The sequence below is a fragment of the Artemia franciscana genome, chromosome 17, assembly GCF_032884065.1.
Source record: "Artemia franciscana chromosome 17, ASM3288406v1, whole genome shotgun sequence".
Classification (NCBI taxonomy): Eukaryota; Metazoa; Arthropoda; class Branchiopoda; order Anostraca; family Artemiidae; genus Artemia; species Artemia franciscana.
Window position 1 is genome coordinate 1,633,091 of NC_088879.1, and position 13,089 is coordinate 1,646,179.

The following is a 13,089-nucleotide window of genomic DNA, read 5'->3' on the forward strand; positions in this document are numbered from 1 at the left end:
AGCTTCTAACAAATTATGGCGAAATTATTATTAGCTTTATCCACTGGCACAATTACAAATTGATTCTTTAGATTAGCAATTGCTTGTTTAATCTTCGCATTATAAAATAATGATTTAGTGTTACTATTTTTTAAATTAGAATATATTTTATTTCTTATTCTACTAATAATTAAATTCTTCCAACTTTGAAAACTCTCTTTACTTTTATTCTCTTTCTTACACCACTTATCAATAAATAAATCAAAATCATTTCCCAAGCCATCAAGAACACTCGGTGGTTTCAGATGATGAGAAAGACGGAAATTAGCCCCTTTATTCATTATAATTTGAAGATCATCTTGCTTTATTTTTGACAAGTCCCCTGTTATAACATGTTTATAAGTAGGATTTACAAATGGGCCAAGTTGCTTACAATTACAAACCGGTTTCCAATTTATATCACCATCTAATCTCTTAAGTATTAAATTATAATTAAAAATAGTTTGCCCAATAGTTTTTGAAAATTTATTAGTTAAAACTGGACTATCATTATAATTCAAATGACAAGGAAGGGCCTGTTTCACATGCCGCTGATTTCAAATTTCTGGTAAATTAATATCTTCAATCTGCTCACAAGTAAAATTAAGAGGTAAATATAATCTGTTATCCTTATTACCAATCTTATCAAACTTTTTCTTTTTTGAAATAAATTTCGTTTTAGTTAGAATGCAAATTGTATCACATATTACTTTAAATTTATATTCAAGAGCTGTAGTATTCTTAAGAATCCAGAAAAGTTTGATTAAATTCCTCTTGGATAAACTATTTAGACATTTTATTACAGAAATCATACCCCTAGATTCAAGTCGCTGGCATAGATCTATAGAAAGCATATGTAGATCTAATTCATTTTTTCTATTTTTTTCGTATGTCCTCTCGATCGTTTTTTACGTTTAGTAGGACAAGTAAAAGAAGGATGGTCCGTAAAACTATCAAAACATTTAACAACAACCTGAGATATGTCATCATATTTTTCTACACGATCATTAAGCCCAAAAGGATAAGCTGTACCAAGAGTATGGATCCAGAAATCCTCTTGTTTACGTAGTCTATTATTTTTCTCTTCTTTATTTAAATTTTCTAACTCTAAATTTTCTAAAATCGTGACAGTTATATCTGATAAGAAACATTTACCATTATTACAATGTCGAACTAGATAGTTATTAGTTTTTTCATTATTAACTGTTGTCTTGTGTCCAGAAAATCTTTTATATATATTATTAGTTGTTTCCCCCACATATTGTAGGCAGCATTCGTTACATTCTAATAGGTAAATTACACTGGTTGTTCAACAATTAACATTACCACGTAACTTGCATGCAACATTTTTATCATACAATGTAGTCTTAACAAAAGTCCGTGGGATAAAATGGTCTTAGCAAAGAAAACAATGACTCTTACACTTACTAACTTTCAAAAAATCGTTCCGAGTTCCGAGGCTAATATTTGTGTTTTGTTGCATTAAAAGTTATTGAGAATAAATCCAAAACAAACCAACATCCGAATCAAAATCCAACAATAAAAGTCCAAAAAACCTGCCAAGGTCAATAGGTCAATAAATTCATAAAAAAAAAAGTATGAAAGAGCATGAAATTTGCATAAGTGCCATCTCACCAATAATTAACAATATCAGGTTAAAAACCTGGACCAGGGTAAAGGTCTGTCGGGGAGAAAACTAAAACATTTTCTCCACCAGCACTGGATCCAACCTGGAATAATATCACGAAAAGAAAAATCACCAATGCAACAACACAAACACATAAAAAAAAAGAGAGACAGAAGGAGAAAAGGAAAACTGTTTTCCTAGAAAACAGAAAACTTTAGGATTTACAAATGGGCCAAGTTGCTTACAATTACAAACCGGTTTCTAATTTATATCACTATCTAATCTTTTAAGTATTAAATTATAATTAAAAATAATTTAACCAATAGTTTTTGAAAATTTATAAGTTAAAACTGGACTATCATTATAAATATTAGCTAATCTACTATATATACAGAATAATATATGATTCAGATATAAATACAAAATGATAAATAACGGGTAATTAAGAAAGAAAAAATAAATACTTTACACTTGGCATAATTTGAATTGATATTTAGCATGATTAATGTAAAAAGATTTTCCCACAAGACAAGTTTTTCAAAGAAGAGTGAAGAGCTCCATTAAGCCATGAATGAGCAGAAATAAAGTCAAATAATCTTCCAAAGTGCAAAACTACCTCAAATAATTATCAATAACTAAATAAAACACAAAACGAAAACAAGTTACTACAAATTTCCGAGTCAGACTCGAAGCAAACAAAATTAACTTGAGTAGGGCTGATAACCCCTATGCCTTTTCAACCTCAGAAAACAATTTGCGTTTTACGGAAAAAACACACAAACAAATGACAGTGGATTGCCAGTTTAATTAACATATACTGACATTTCTTCCTTAAAGTCTTATGAAACTCAAACGAGCAAAAATTAATATGAGTAGGGCTGATAACTCTGTTGCCTTATCAAGACCAGAACACAATTTGCGCTTTACTGAAAACAAAAAACAAACAAATGACTGTGGATTGTCAGTTTAATTTAAATACTGGCATTTCTTCCTTAAAGTTTTGACAATTTTTCATTTGTGAAAGTAGGAAAGGTGAAAACATTTCAAACGTATTTTGTCTCAGAAGTAGTAGTAGTGTTTGACATAAGTGTTTCAACTTAATGCCCTCCGTCGTTCTCGTTATATTGCTGAGATGTCTTATTGGCAACCATAAACACAACGTCTTTTGATTTATTTTAAAGTAACATTTAGTTTTAAAGCATAATGGGCAAATCGTACATTTGGGATTGTTGACATGCCTAATATCTGTAATTAAATAAAAAAACAAGTTTTTTTAAATGAAAGTAAGGAGCGACATTAAAACTTAAAACGAACAGAAATTACTCCGTATATGAAAGGGGCTTTTCCTCCTTGACACCCCGCTCCTTACGCTAAAGTCAAACAACGCTAAAGTCATAAAAAGTCAAACAACTGTCTTTGGACTTTGATTAAATAAAAAAAACAAGTTTTTTTAAATGAAAGTAAGGAGCGACATTAAAACTTAAAACGAACAGAAATTACTCCGTATATGAAAGGGGCTTTTCCTCCTCGACGCCCCGCTCTCTACGCTAAAGTTTTTTATTGTTTTAAAAAGTAGAGTTGCGAGAAAGAATCAAACTTTAGCGCAAGGAGCGGGGTGTCAAGGAGGAAAAGCCCCTTTCATATACGGAATAATTTCTGTTCGTTTTAAGTTTTAATGTCGCTCCTTACTTTCATTTAAAAAAACTTGTGTTTTTTATTTAATTTCTGAAAGTTTTTTAATTAATGCATGACTGATTTTGGCTCTCCGTACATAAATTATTAAAATGAAATTTGTATATTAATTCTTTTTTTGGCTAAATGGCTTTCTCTTAGTTTTGATCAGACGATTTTGAGAAATAAGGGGTGGGGAAGGAGGTCTTGTTGCCCTCCAATTTATCGGTTACTTAAAAAGGCAACTAGATCTTTTATTTTTAACGAACGTTTTTATTAGTAAAAAAAAAATACGTAACTTAAGAATTAACTTACGTAACAAACTTTTATATTCTTATATTTTTGATTATATATATGAGGGGGTTGGTCCCCTCGTTAATACCTCGCTCTTCACACTAATCTTGTTTTATCCCAATTCTTTAAGAATGACCCCTGAATCAGAAAGGCCGTAGAATAAATAGTTGAAATTATTTAAAAAAAATTTAGCATAAAGAGTGAAGTGTTTATCTCCTCCTAAATACCTCGCTCTTTATGCTAAAGTAATTTTAGAACCACTCATATGCGTAATAATCTCTGTTCCTTTTTAAGTTTTAGTGCTTCTCCTTACTTTCAATTGAAAAAACTTTTTCATGTTTATATTTTCATTGTTTTTTTTTATAGTAATGCTAGAAAGTCCTGCGCCCTTTTCATTGAATTTCTCTTCCCCCATGAAATATTCCTCCAAGGAAAGATCCTCCCATATAGCCCCCTCCCCTGAACCCCACACCCAAACCAAAAAAATCCCCCTGATAACGTCGTTAAACTTCCCAGTAACCATTACTGTATGTAAACATTGGTCAAAGTTTGTAACTTGCAGCCCCTCCCCCAGGGACTGTGGGGGGTAAGTCATCCCCAAAGACATAGTTATTATGGTTTTCGACTATGCGGAACAAAATGGCTATCTCAAAATTTTGATCCGTTGACTTTGGGAAAAAATGAGCGTGGGAGGGGGCCTAGGTGCCCTCCAATTTTTTGGTCACTTAAAAAGGGCACTAGAACTTTTCATTTCTGTTAGAATGAGCCCTCTTGCAACACTCTAGGACCACTTGGTCGATACGATGACCCCTGGGAAAAAAAAACAAAAAAAAAACAAAAAACAAATAAACACGCACCCGTGATTTGTCTTCTGGTAAAAAATACGACATTCCACATTTTTGTAGATTGGACCTTGAAATTTTTTCTATAGGGTTCTCTGATACGCTGAATGCGATGGTGTAATTTTCGTTAAGATCCTATGACTTTTAGGGGGTGTTACCCCCTATTTTCCAAAATAAGGCAAATTTTCTCAGGCTCTTAACTTTTGATGACAATAATTAAACTTGATGAAACTTATATATTTGAAATCAGCATAAAAATCCGATTCTTTTGATATATCTCTTAGCATCGAAATTCCGTTTTTTAGAGTTTCGTTTACTATTGAGCCGGGTCGCTCCGTACTACATTTCGTTACCACGAACTGTTTGAAAAGCATACCTGCTGCACCGTTCTACTCTGAACAAAATGACTATTTCAAAATTTCAACTAAATGCGTTTTGAAAATGAATGGGCTTGAGAGAAGTGCTGCTTGCCCTCCAATCTCTTATTACTTTTAATTAAGGCACCAGATACTCGTGCCGTCATTTAAGTGCAAGGAGGAGGAATTCCGCCATCATATATCTAATAATAACATTTTAAACAAATAAAAACAAATTGAAAACATTTTAAACGTATTTTGTATTCAGTAGCGTGCAAATTGCTTTCTTGTCTTAAGATAGCCTGGGGGTTTCCAGGCCGGCAAAGGTTAATTTTTAATAGTTTTGAGTTATTTACTCACTCGGTTATTTATTGTGTGGCTTGAATTTAAATAAATATTTTAAAATGTTTTAGTATTTTTAACTTTAATATATCAAAAATTGTCAAACCTTTAGGGAAAATATACATCAGTATGTGTGCATTAAACTGACAATCAAAAGCCCGTTTTTTTCAGTAAATTGTGAGTTATGTTCTCGTCTTAAGAAGTTATGGGGTTGTGAAACATAATTTCTATACCTTTCAACTATACTGAACGATACAGCTATCTAGTAATTTTAATCCAAATCTTTTTGGAAATTGGTGAGTGTTGAGGGCTGATTGCCCTCCAATCGCTTTTGACAAGTAAAAAGAGCAATAGCCTTTTTAGTTTCCAATCAAATGAGCCTTTTTCGAAGAGTCTATGACAACAAATGGCTATCTCAAAATTTCTATCAGATGCAGATCGGGAAAATAAATGGTTTGCAAGGGGAGTTATCCACCTTCCGTTCATTCTGAATCAAAAAATGGCACTAGAACTTCTTATTACCAATCCAACGAGCCCCCTCTGACGTTTATACGATCACTCTCTCTACACATAATTTATTTCAACCCCAGAAGATAGCTCGCAACTCTTGCCCTAAGGGCTGGGGTGTTGTCATCTTCAAAGACAAATTTTCAGTCCTTTAAAATACATTGAACAAAATGGATATCTAAAAAACTTCACTGAACGTGTTTGGGATAATGATGGGCAAGGGAGGGTGTTAGTTGCCCTCCAATCACTTTCGAATATTAAAAAGGCCACTAGTCCTTTCAATTTCCAATCGAATGAAGCCTTTTAAAAATTTCCGCGATAGCTCGTACGGTACGAAGTGCCTAGGTCTACAAAAAAAATATATATATATTTTGCCCATATTGCTCTTAACTAAGACACTGCAGTTGTGCTTCCTATGACACCTTATATACCCCCAGGCTATAGCTTACAGCACTTGCGCTGAAGGGTCTGCGGGTTGTCATCCTAAAAACATATATGGCTATATTATTTTGAAAAAAATGACTGTCTTAAAGTTTTGATTGGATGTGTTTGGGGAAATTAGGGCGTGGGAGAGGCTTAGCTGCCCTAAAATCACTTTAGAAGATTAAAAACAACACTAGACCTTTCAGTCGAATTAGCCTTTTTTGAAGTTTTCACGGTAACAAATAGCCGTCTCAAAATTACTGTCGGATCCATTTTGGGAACCCTTGCTCTGAGGGTTGTGGGGGGGGGGGATATTGTCAAAGATATTATTTTTAGACTTTTCAATTTACGTTGAAAAAAAGCCAATATTAAAATTTTGATTGGATGTGTTTGGGAAAATGGTGGGCTCGGGAGAGGGTTAGTTGTCCTCCAATGCCTTTCGACTACTAGAAATAGTCCTTTCAATTTCCAATCAAATGAGTATTTTTTGAAGTTTCTACGACAACAAATGGCAATCTCTAAATTTCTATCAGCTGCATTTCATAAAAATACGAGGTGTGTGGGGGTGGGGAGAATCTACCCGCTGATCTCTCTGAATCTTAAAAAGGGCACTAGGACTTCTAACTACTAGTCCAATGAGCCGGACACATATAAGATCACCCTTTCTATTTATGCTTTATATGCCTCCGGGGCATAAATTACAACCCTGGCCCTGTGGGCTCTAGGGCTGGGAGGGGTTCATCTTCAAAGAAATAATGAAGAAAATAATGCATTGTGCCCACAACGCTTTTTACTTAGGCAGGACTTTTGCACTGCCAATGATTTTGCATGAATTTTGTCTTGTAGTTCAGTGTTTTTTTCAGCATCATATGGATTTTATTTCCAGCTGAAGGTCCTTTATAGGCTAACCATCTAATATTTATAAAACCAAACCTGTAGAGGATCTTCTAGGACGTCGTTACATATTGAACATATGAAATTTGAGTCAACATCTCCAATGAATCTATCAATATTTATCCCCATCTTCACGTCGACTAGTTTCCATGTTCTAATAGCAATAAAATAATATGTCTTGATATAGCTAGGTAATTTAGGTCAAACTGTATAGAGCCTTAATGTGTCTTGGTTGGACAATCTTTACTTCAGCCAAAACATTGTAACTGAAAAAGAAAAGTTATCTTACTCCAAATTAACACAAAATATAGTAGCAAAACCCTAAAAGAAAATATGCTACAGGATGTTATCCCATATAAGAACAAAGTTACCTTCCCTTTACGGACTGAAAGATACATACTTTCATGAAAAAATAAAATCACGCTTTCAGGAGCATGTTTTTTGACAACAAGATCAAAATAAAACAATATCACATATAATAAAAAATTAGTTAATGAATTAATTGTGTTTAATTGTATTAATTGTATTAATTGTATTCAAACCATACGAAATTGATGCCTGAACAAAAATTCAATGAAAAATTAGAGATTCCTCTTAAAATTATATCAATTGAAACAATATTTTAAATCAACAAATCTGTAAAATAGTTGTTGAACTCAAATGTATATCGAGCTGAAACGAATGTATATAACATGTGTAGGGTATTGATCGAAATAACTGAAAGCTAAATTTATTGCTTAACTATCATTAAGTTATTATTTCTCAAAAATATATAAAATTCCAAGAAGTTTAAGTGATTGAGGCTATTTTTTAGTGCTATAGAAGTATGTGATTAAATAAAAAATGCTGAAGATGTCTGAACAAAAATGTTGCCATAAAATGTTTTGGACGTCATGAATCTATTTTTCTATATTATTATTTATTGAATTTACTCGTCATACAAAAAAAAAAGCAAAAGACGAAGCAATAAATGAAAGAAAAAAAAAGAAATACAAACAGAGCGCAAAGACAAACACTTACAAAAAAACACAACAAAAACATCTAAAATACTGGGCCAATCCGTAAACAGGAATTATTAGCACGAAAATAAACCATAGACTACCGACACAAATTTAAAAATTACGGTAAGATATAAGGTCATAACACAGACATAGAAAAATACAAAGTTTTGAACAAGACGGGGCAAAAGATAAAGAGAAAAAAAGGAAAACAAACAAACAACAACAACATAAAAAAAGAGGCAGAGACTACTGAAATAGTACAGAATACTATTTATATTCACTTTTTTTTATTATGTTTAGCTATTAATCTAGCTACTGCAATATTTGGGTCAGGAATTTTAAACTGACAGACAATTTTTGAGTTTCTCTGCCAGGGGGGAAGGCGGAGAAAATAGTTTGCAAAACAGAAGAAAATTACCGAACTTAGGTCTAAGTTAAGGTATCGTGGTCGCCTTAAGAGCTTTTAAAATTTTCCCGTCACGGCTGATGGATTGAATGCGTCAGATTTCTGGCTAAGAGGACCCTTGTATTATAAAAAAAAAATTTTTTAAGTCCCTGACTATTGAAGTTTATTGGGCCTTAACTTGGCCAAAAATGCTTTTTGCCTATAATCACTTTTATTTTTAATAGCTAGAGCCAGAAATGATTCCTTCCATTTTAAAAAGACAATTAGAACAATCCCTTTATTACGTCAAATAAATACCAATAAGTTATCTTTTCCAAATTTTAATTGACTAACTTAAAATATTGTATGAGAAAATTAAACTTTGAAATTTGTTTTTCAGAATTTTTATGCTGGTAAGTAAGTAAGTAAGTAAAATATTTATTACCCGTATTTTTCACAAGAAACAAAACGGAGTACAATGAAAAAAAAAGAAAAAGAAAAAAAAGAGAAGGAAAACGGAGAGAAATTTAGAACACAACATGGAAAAATACATAATCAAGAACTGTAGAAATGTTTAAGCAAGGGGCGGTTCCATTTTGCCTGGAAATTAGAAATCAACCGGTTTACAGCAATACTGGGGTCTGCAATCCTGTATTTATTAATCATATAAGTATTTATTGTCCACAAGGGGCAACGCAACAGGAACTTCGCGAACCTAAAAAAAGGGTCCGGAGCTTGCGTTTTTGGGTGTCAGTTAATAAATTCCGAAATGGCACGATATATATAATATGCGGCAGTGCGACAGCGTTATACATATTCGCGAGATACTTTCGGCATAAGAGGAGTCTGTTGGTGACGATAGACCCATACGTGGTGTGGAGTTTTTTCTCGACGTGTTTGACGAGCAGTAGACGAGTTTCGTTAAGGTTACGGCCTATGGGTAAACCCAGATACACGACGTGAGATGAAACATTAATTGACTCGCTACCCAGCAGGTGTTCAGGCTGAGAAGGACTATCGTTGAAAAAAAAGAACTGCAGATTTAGAAGTATTGAAAGCCAGGCCGAATTTTTGGTATTCATCACGCAGGATCGAGAAATTCGATTGCAGGCCCCTAATAGACCCACTTTGATTTAGTAGATCGTCCGCGTATGAAACTAGGGACACATTTATATTCTTGCAGATCCATGAAACATTTACACAAGCCTGGGCATTTAAAACACTGTTATTGTACAAACTTACACCATAGCCGGTCCCAAGTCCGGTTGCGAAAGGAAGAGGGTTGGGCGATAGGCTTGCTACTTGTACCTGCAAAAAGAAATCAGCAACTGAATCGTCGACTTTAGCCTCGGATATGACTACTACTTCCCTAACAACCTCAGCATGCCTCTGGACCCGATTTTTGACTACAAAGCAACAACTGAAGCTCGGATTTTGGAATGTGAGAACGATGAGCCAAATCTCAAAACTGAACAGATACTGAAAGAAGTGATACAGTACAATATAGAAATAACAGCCATTAGTGAAACTAGATGGCTTGGTAGCGGGATGGAACCCCTACAAGATGGCTACGTCCTCGCATACAGCGGACATGAAAACAGACGCCAAGCAGGTGTGGGTGTACTGATGTCACCCACAGCTAGACGAGCGATACTAAAATGGACACCTGTAAACGAAAGAATTATTTACACACGATTTTGGTCAGCTCGTGGAAAACTCTCAATCGTTGCCTGCTATGCACCAACTAACGAAGCGGATGAAATAGAGAAAGACAACTTTTATAAAACACTACAAAGTGTTGTTGCAGAAATTCCTAGACACGATATCATATGTGTCGTAAGTGTTGTCAATGCGAAAGTAGGATCTTGTCACAATTACTTTCCTGAAGTCATGGGACAACATGGAATAGGTGATATGAACGAAAACGGATCGCAACTTGTCGGCTTCGCCCTGAACAACGACCTTGTCATAGAAGGTACATTGTTTCAACACAAGGCCATTCACAAATATACATGGACTTTACCAGATGGCCGAACGTGCAATGAAATTGATCACCACCTTTTTTCACGCAAATGGCGGAAGAGTCGACGTGAGAGGCTGCAAAGGCGCTGATATACACTCAGACCAAAGCCTCATGGTTCCTAAGATCCATCTAAAGTTAAAAGCGACACAGAAAAACAATAAACCGACAACATAACCCTTCAACGTTGAGAAACTGAACGACAAGGAAACAGCACGAATGTTCCAATTAGAACTTTCAAATAGATTTGAAGCCCTGCAATCGGAATTATAACCAAGGGCTTATGTCGAACGCAAGTGGGAGAAACTTAAAACCACGTAGAGAGATGCTGCAGAGGAGAAATCAGGCAATAAGAAGAAAAAGAAAGAAAGATGGATTTCCGGACGAACCTGGAAACTAATTGATGCAAGAAAATCGGCCAAACTCTCCATTATGGCGGCCTCGGACGCATCTGAATAAATTGTTCTGCAAGTCTCATATAGAGAAACAGACAAACAAGAGTGCCCGGTTTGACAAGAGGCAGTTTATTGAACAGAAAGCAGCTTTGGCGGAAGAAGCAGCAAAGAAGGGAGATTCGAAAATAGTCTCTAGATTAACTAAAGAGATGATTGGAGTCAAACCTAACAGGAAGATCTAGTAAAGGAAGAGAATGAAGCCCTTTTGACAGACCCTTTGATGATTGACGAGAGGTGGGCAACCCACTTCGAGAACCTACTAAATAGACCGAGAATAAATGACCAAGATCTAATTCCTGACACTCCATTTATGATTCTTAATGTAAATGAAGAACCACCGTCTCCAGAAGAAATCATTGCTACTGTCAGAAAGCTAAGGAACGGAAGAATGCCATGAGTAGATGGCATTAAATCTGAGATGCTGAAAACTTCAGTCTGCGACTGCATGACACTTTGGGTTGAGCTACTAACTCAGATATGGAGCGAACAGAAAGTGCCAAGTGACTGGACGAAAGGAACCATTATTAGGCTCTTCAAAAGAGGCGATGCGCTTGTTTTTGGCAACTGGGGAGGTATTAACATAATGTCGATACCTAGTAAACTTTTCTCAATTATTATATTACAACGCCTACAGCAGAAACTGAACCAATATCTTCGTGATGAACAACACGGCTTCCGACCTGGAAGATCATGTGCAGACCTAATTTTCACACTGAGAATGCTGGTTAACGACTCAAAGGAATGGAATAAAAACTATATCTTCTTTTCATTAACTTAGAAAAGGCCTTTGACTCGGTTGACCGAGAAATCTTATGAAAAATCCTCAAATACTACGGAATACCCCCCAAGATAGTAGAACTGATTATCGCCCTGTACAAAGAAACAGAATGCTGTGTTCGAACAGAAGACGGTGTTACAAGATACTTCAAAATCATGACTGGTGTCAAGCAAGGATGTGTATTATCACCACTTTTATTTATAAAAGTTATGGACTACGTACACAGACAGTCTACGGGCTATGGAGTAAACGTCAACAAGAAACGACTCGCAGATCTTGACTTTGCAGATGATATAGTACTACTAGAAGACGCCAAAGATCGATTACAGATGCTATTTGATGAAATCTCAGAAAAAGCCCTAGAGGTGGGATTGTCGATCAACGTTGATAAATCAAAAAGTATGTCCACATCTGGCTCCCCCCTAACTCTTCAATGCTCCGATAAATCTGTTGAACAGGTCCAAAAATTTAAATACTTAAGATGCTGGATAGAAAAAACTGGCGATGTAACATTTGAAATCAAGAGAAGGGTTGGACAAGCATCAGGCACCTTTATAAGACTAACACCAATTTGGAGAAGCAACAAATACTCACTTCGCTTAAAATTGCGCATTTTCAACAGTAATGTGTTGTCTATATTGATGTACGCCAGTGAATCTTGGAAACTCAACCAACAATTTGAGAAATGTATCCTTGGATTCGAAAACATTTGCCTTCGAAGGATCCTCAAAATCAGCTGGCATCAGAAAATTACCAATAGTGAAATCCGGCTGAAAACAAGCCAGCCCATAGTGACCGAAGTTTTGAAGAAACGAAGATGGACATATTTGGGTCATGTTCTAGGCATGCCCGAAGACAGACTTCCCTCAAGAGTGTATCAATGGCAGCCTGAAGGAAGACGAAGACGAGGCCGACCAAAACACACACTGCGGAGGCAGTATGATCGGGACCTAAAAAAGAAAAAAATTTCCCTCACTCCGCAATGGGAAGATATCACTGCAGCCGCACAGCTTCGTGATGAAGGGAGAGACTTGGTCGACGCCCTATGCGCCACCGATGGCTCAGGAGGATCTAAGATCTAAGGTAAGGTATTGTACAAACTTGGGGATAATAATGAACCCTGGTGGACACCTTTCTTTACTGGAACAACCACTGATGTGATGCAGTTACCTATTTTTATAAGCGTTTTTAAACGGTAAAAGATATCGTACAGTACGCTAGTGACACGGAGGTTTACACCTTGCTGGTAAGCGGCTAAAAGGGCCTGAGCCTGAATCGACGAATCAAACGCTCTACTCACATCAAAAGAACCAATCACTATAAGGTCATAAGATTCGTGAGAATCTGCTAAAATAGCGACAAGACTGAATAGAGCGTGAGCACAACCCAGACCCGGTCGGAAACCGAACTGGTGGTCAGGCATTCGGCACGAACATTGAATTCCTTTTGAGACTAAGATCTCTAGAACTTTACAGA

At 35.6% G+C, this 13,089-nt stretch overlaps 2 protein-coding genes across 2 annotated transcripts in view; one reads left to right on the top strand and one right to left on the bottom strand.

The window, feature by feature from the left end:
- Positions 1-13,089, top strand: part of LOC136037674 (methionine synthase reductase-like) — a gene marked incomplete at its 3' end in the record, with an annotated part of 463,030 nt that overhangs the window by 225,527 nt on the left and 224,414 nt on the right.
- The window catches only part of LOC136037672 (myosin-6-like), a 205,736-nt gene that overhangs the window by 42,451 nt on the left and 150,196 nt on the right, over positions 1-13,089 (bottom strand). The window contains exon 2 of the mRNA XM_065720409.1: positions 7,014-7,240. Coding sequence (XP_065576481.1) covers positions 7,014-7,103 — 90 coding nt within the window. The 5' untranslated portion in view covers positions 7,104-7,240. The remainder of the gene's footprint in view (positions 1-7,013; positions 7,241-13,089) is intronic.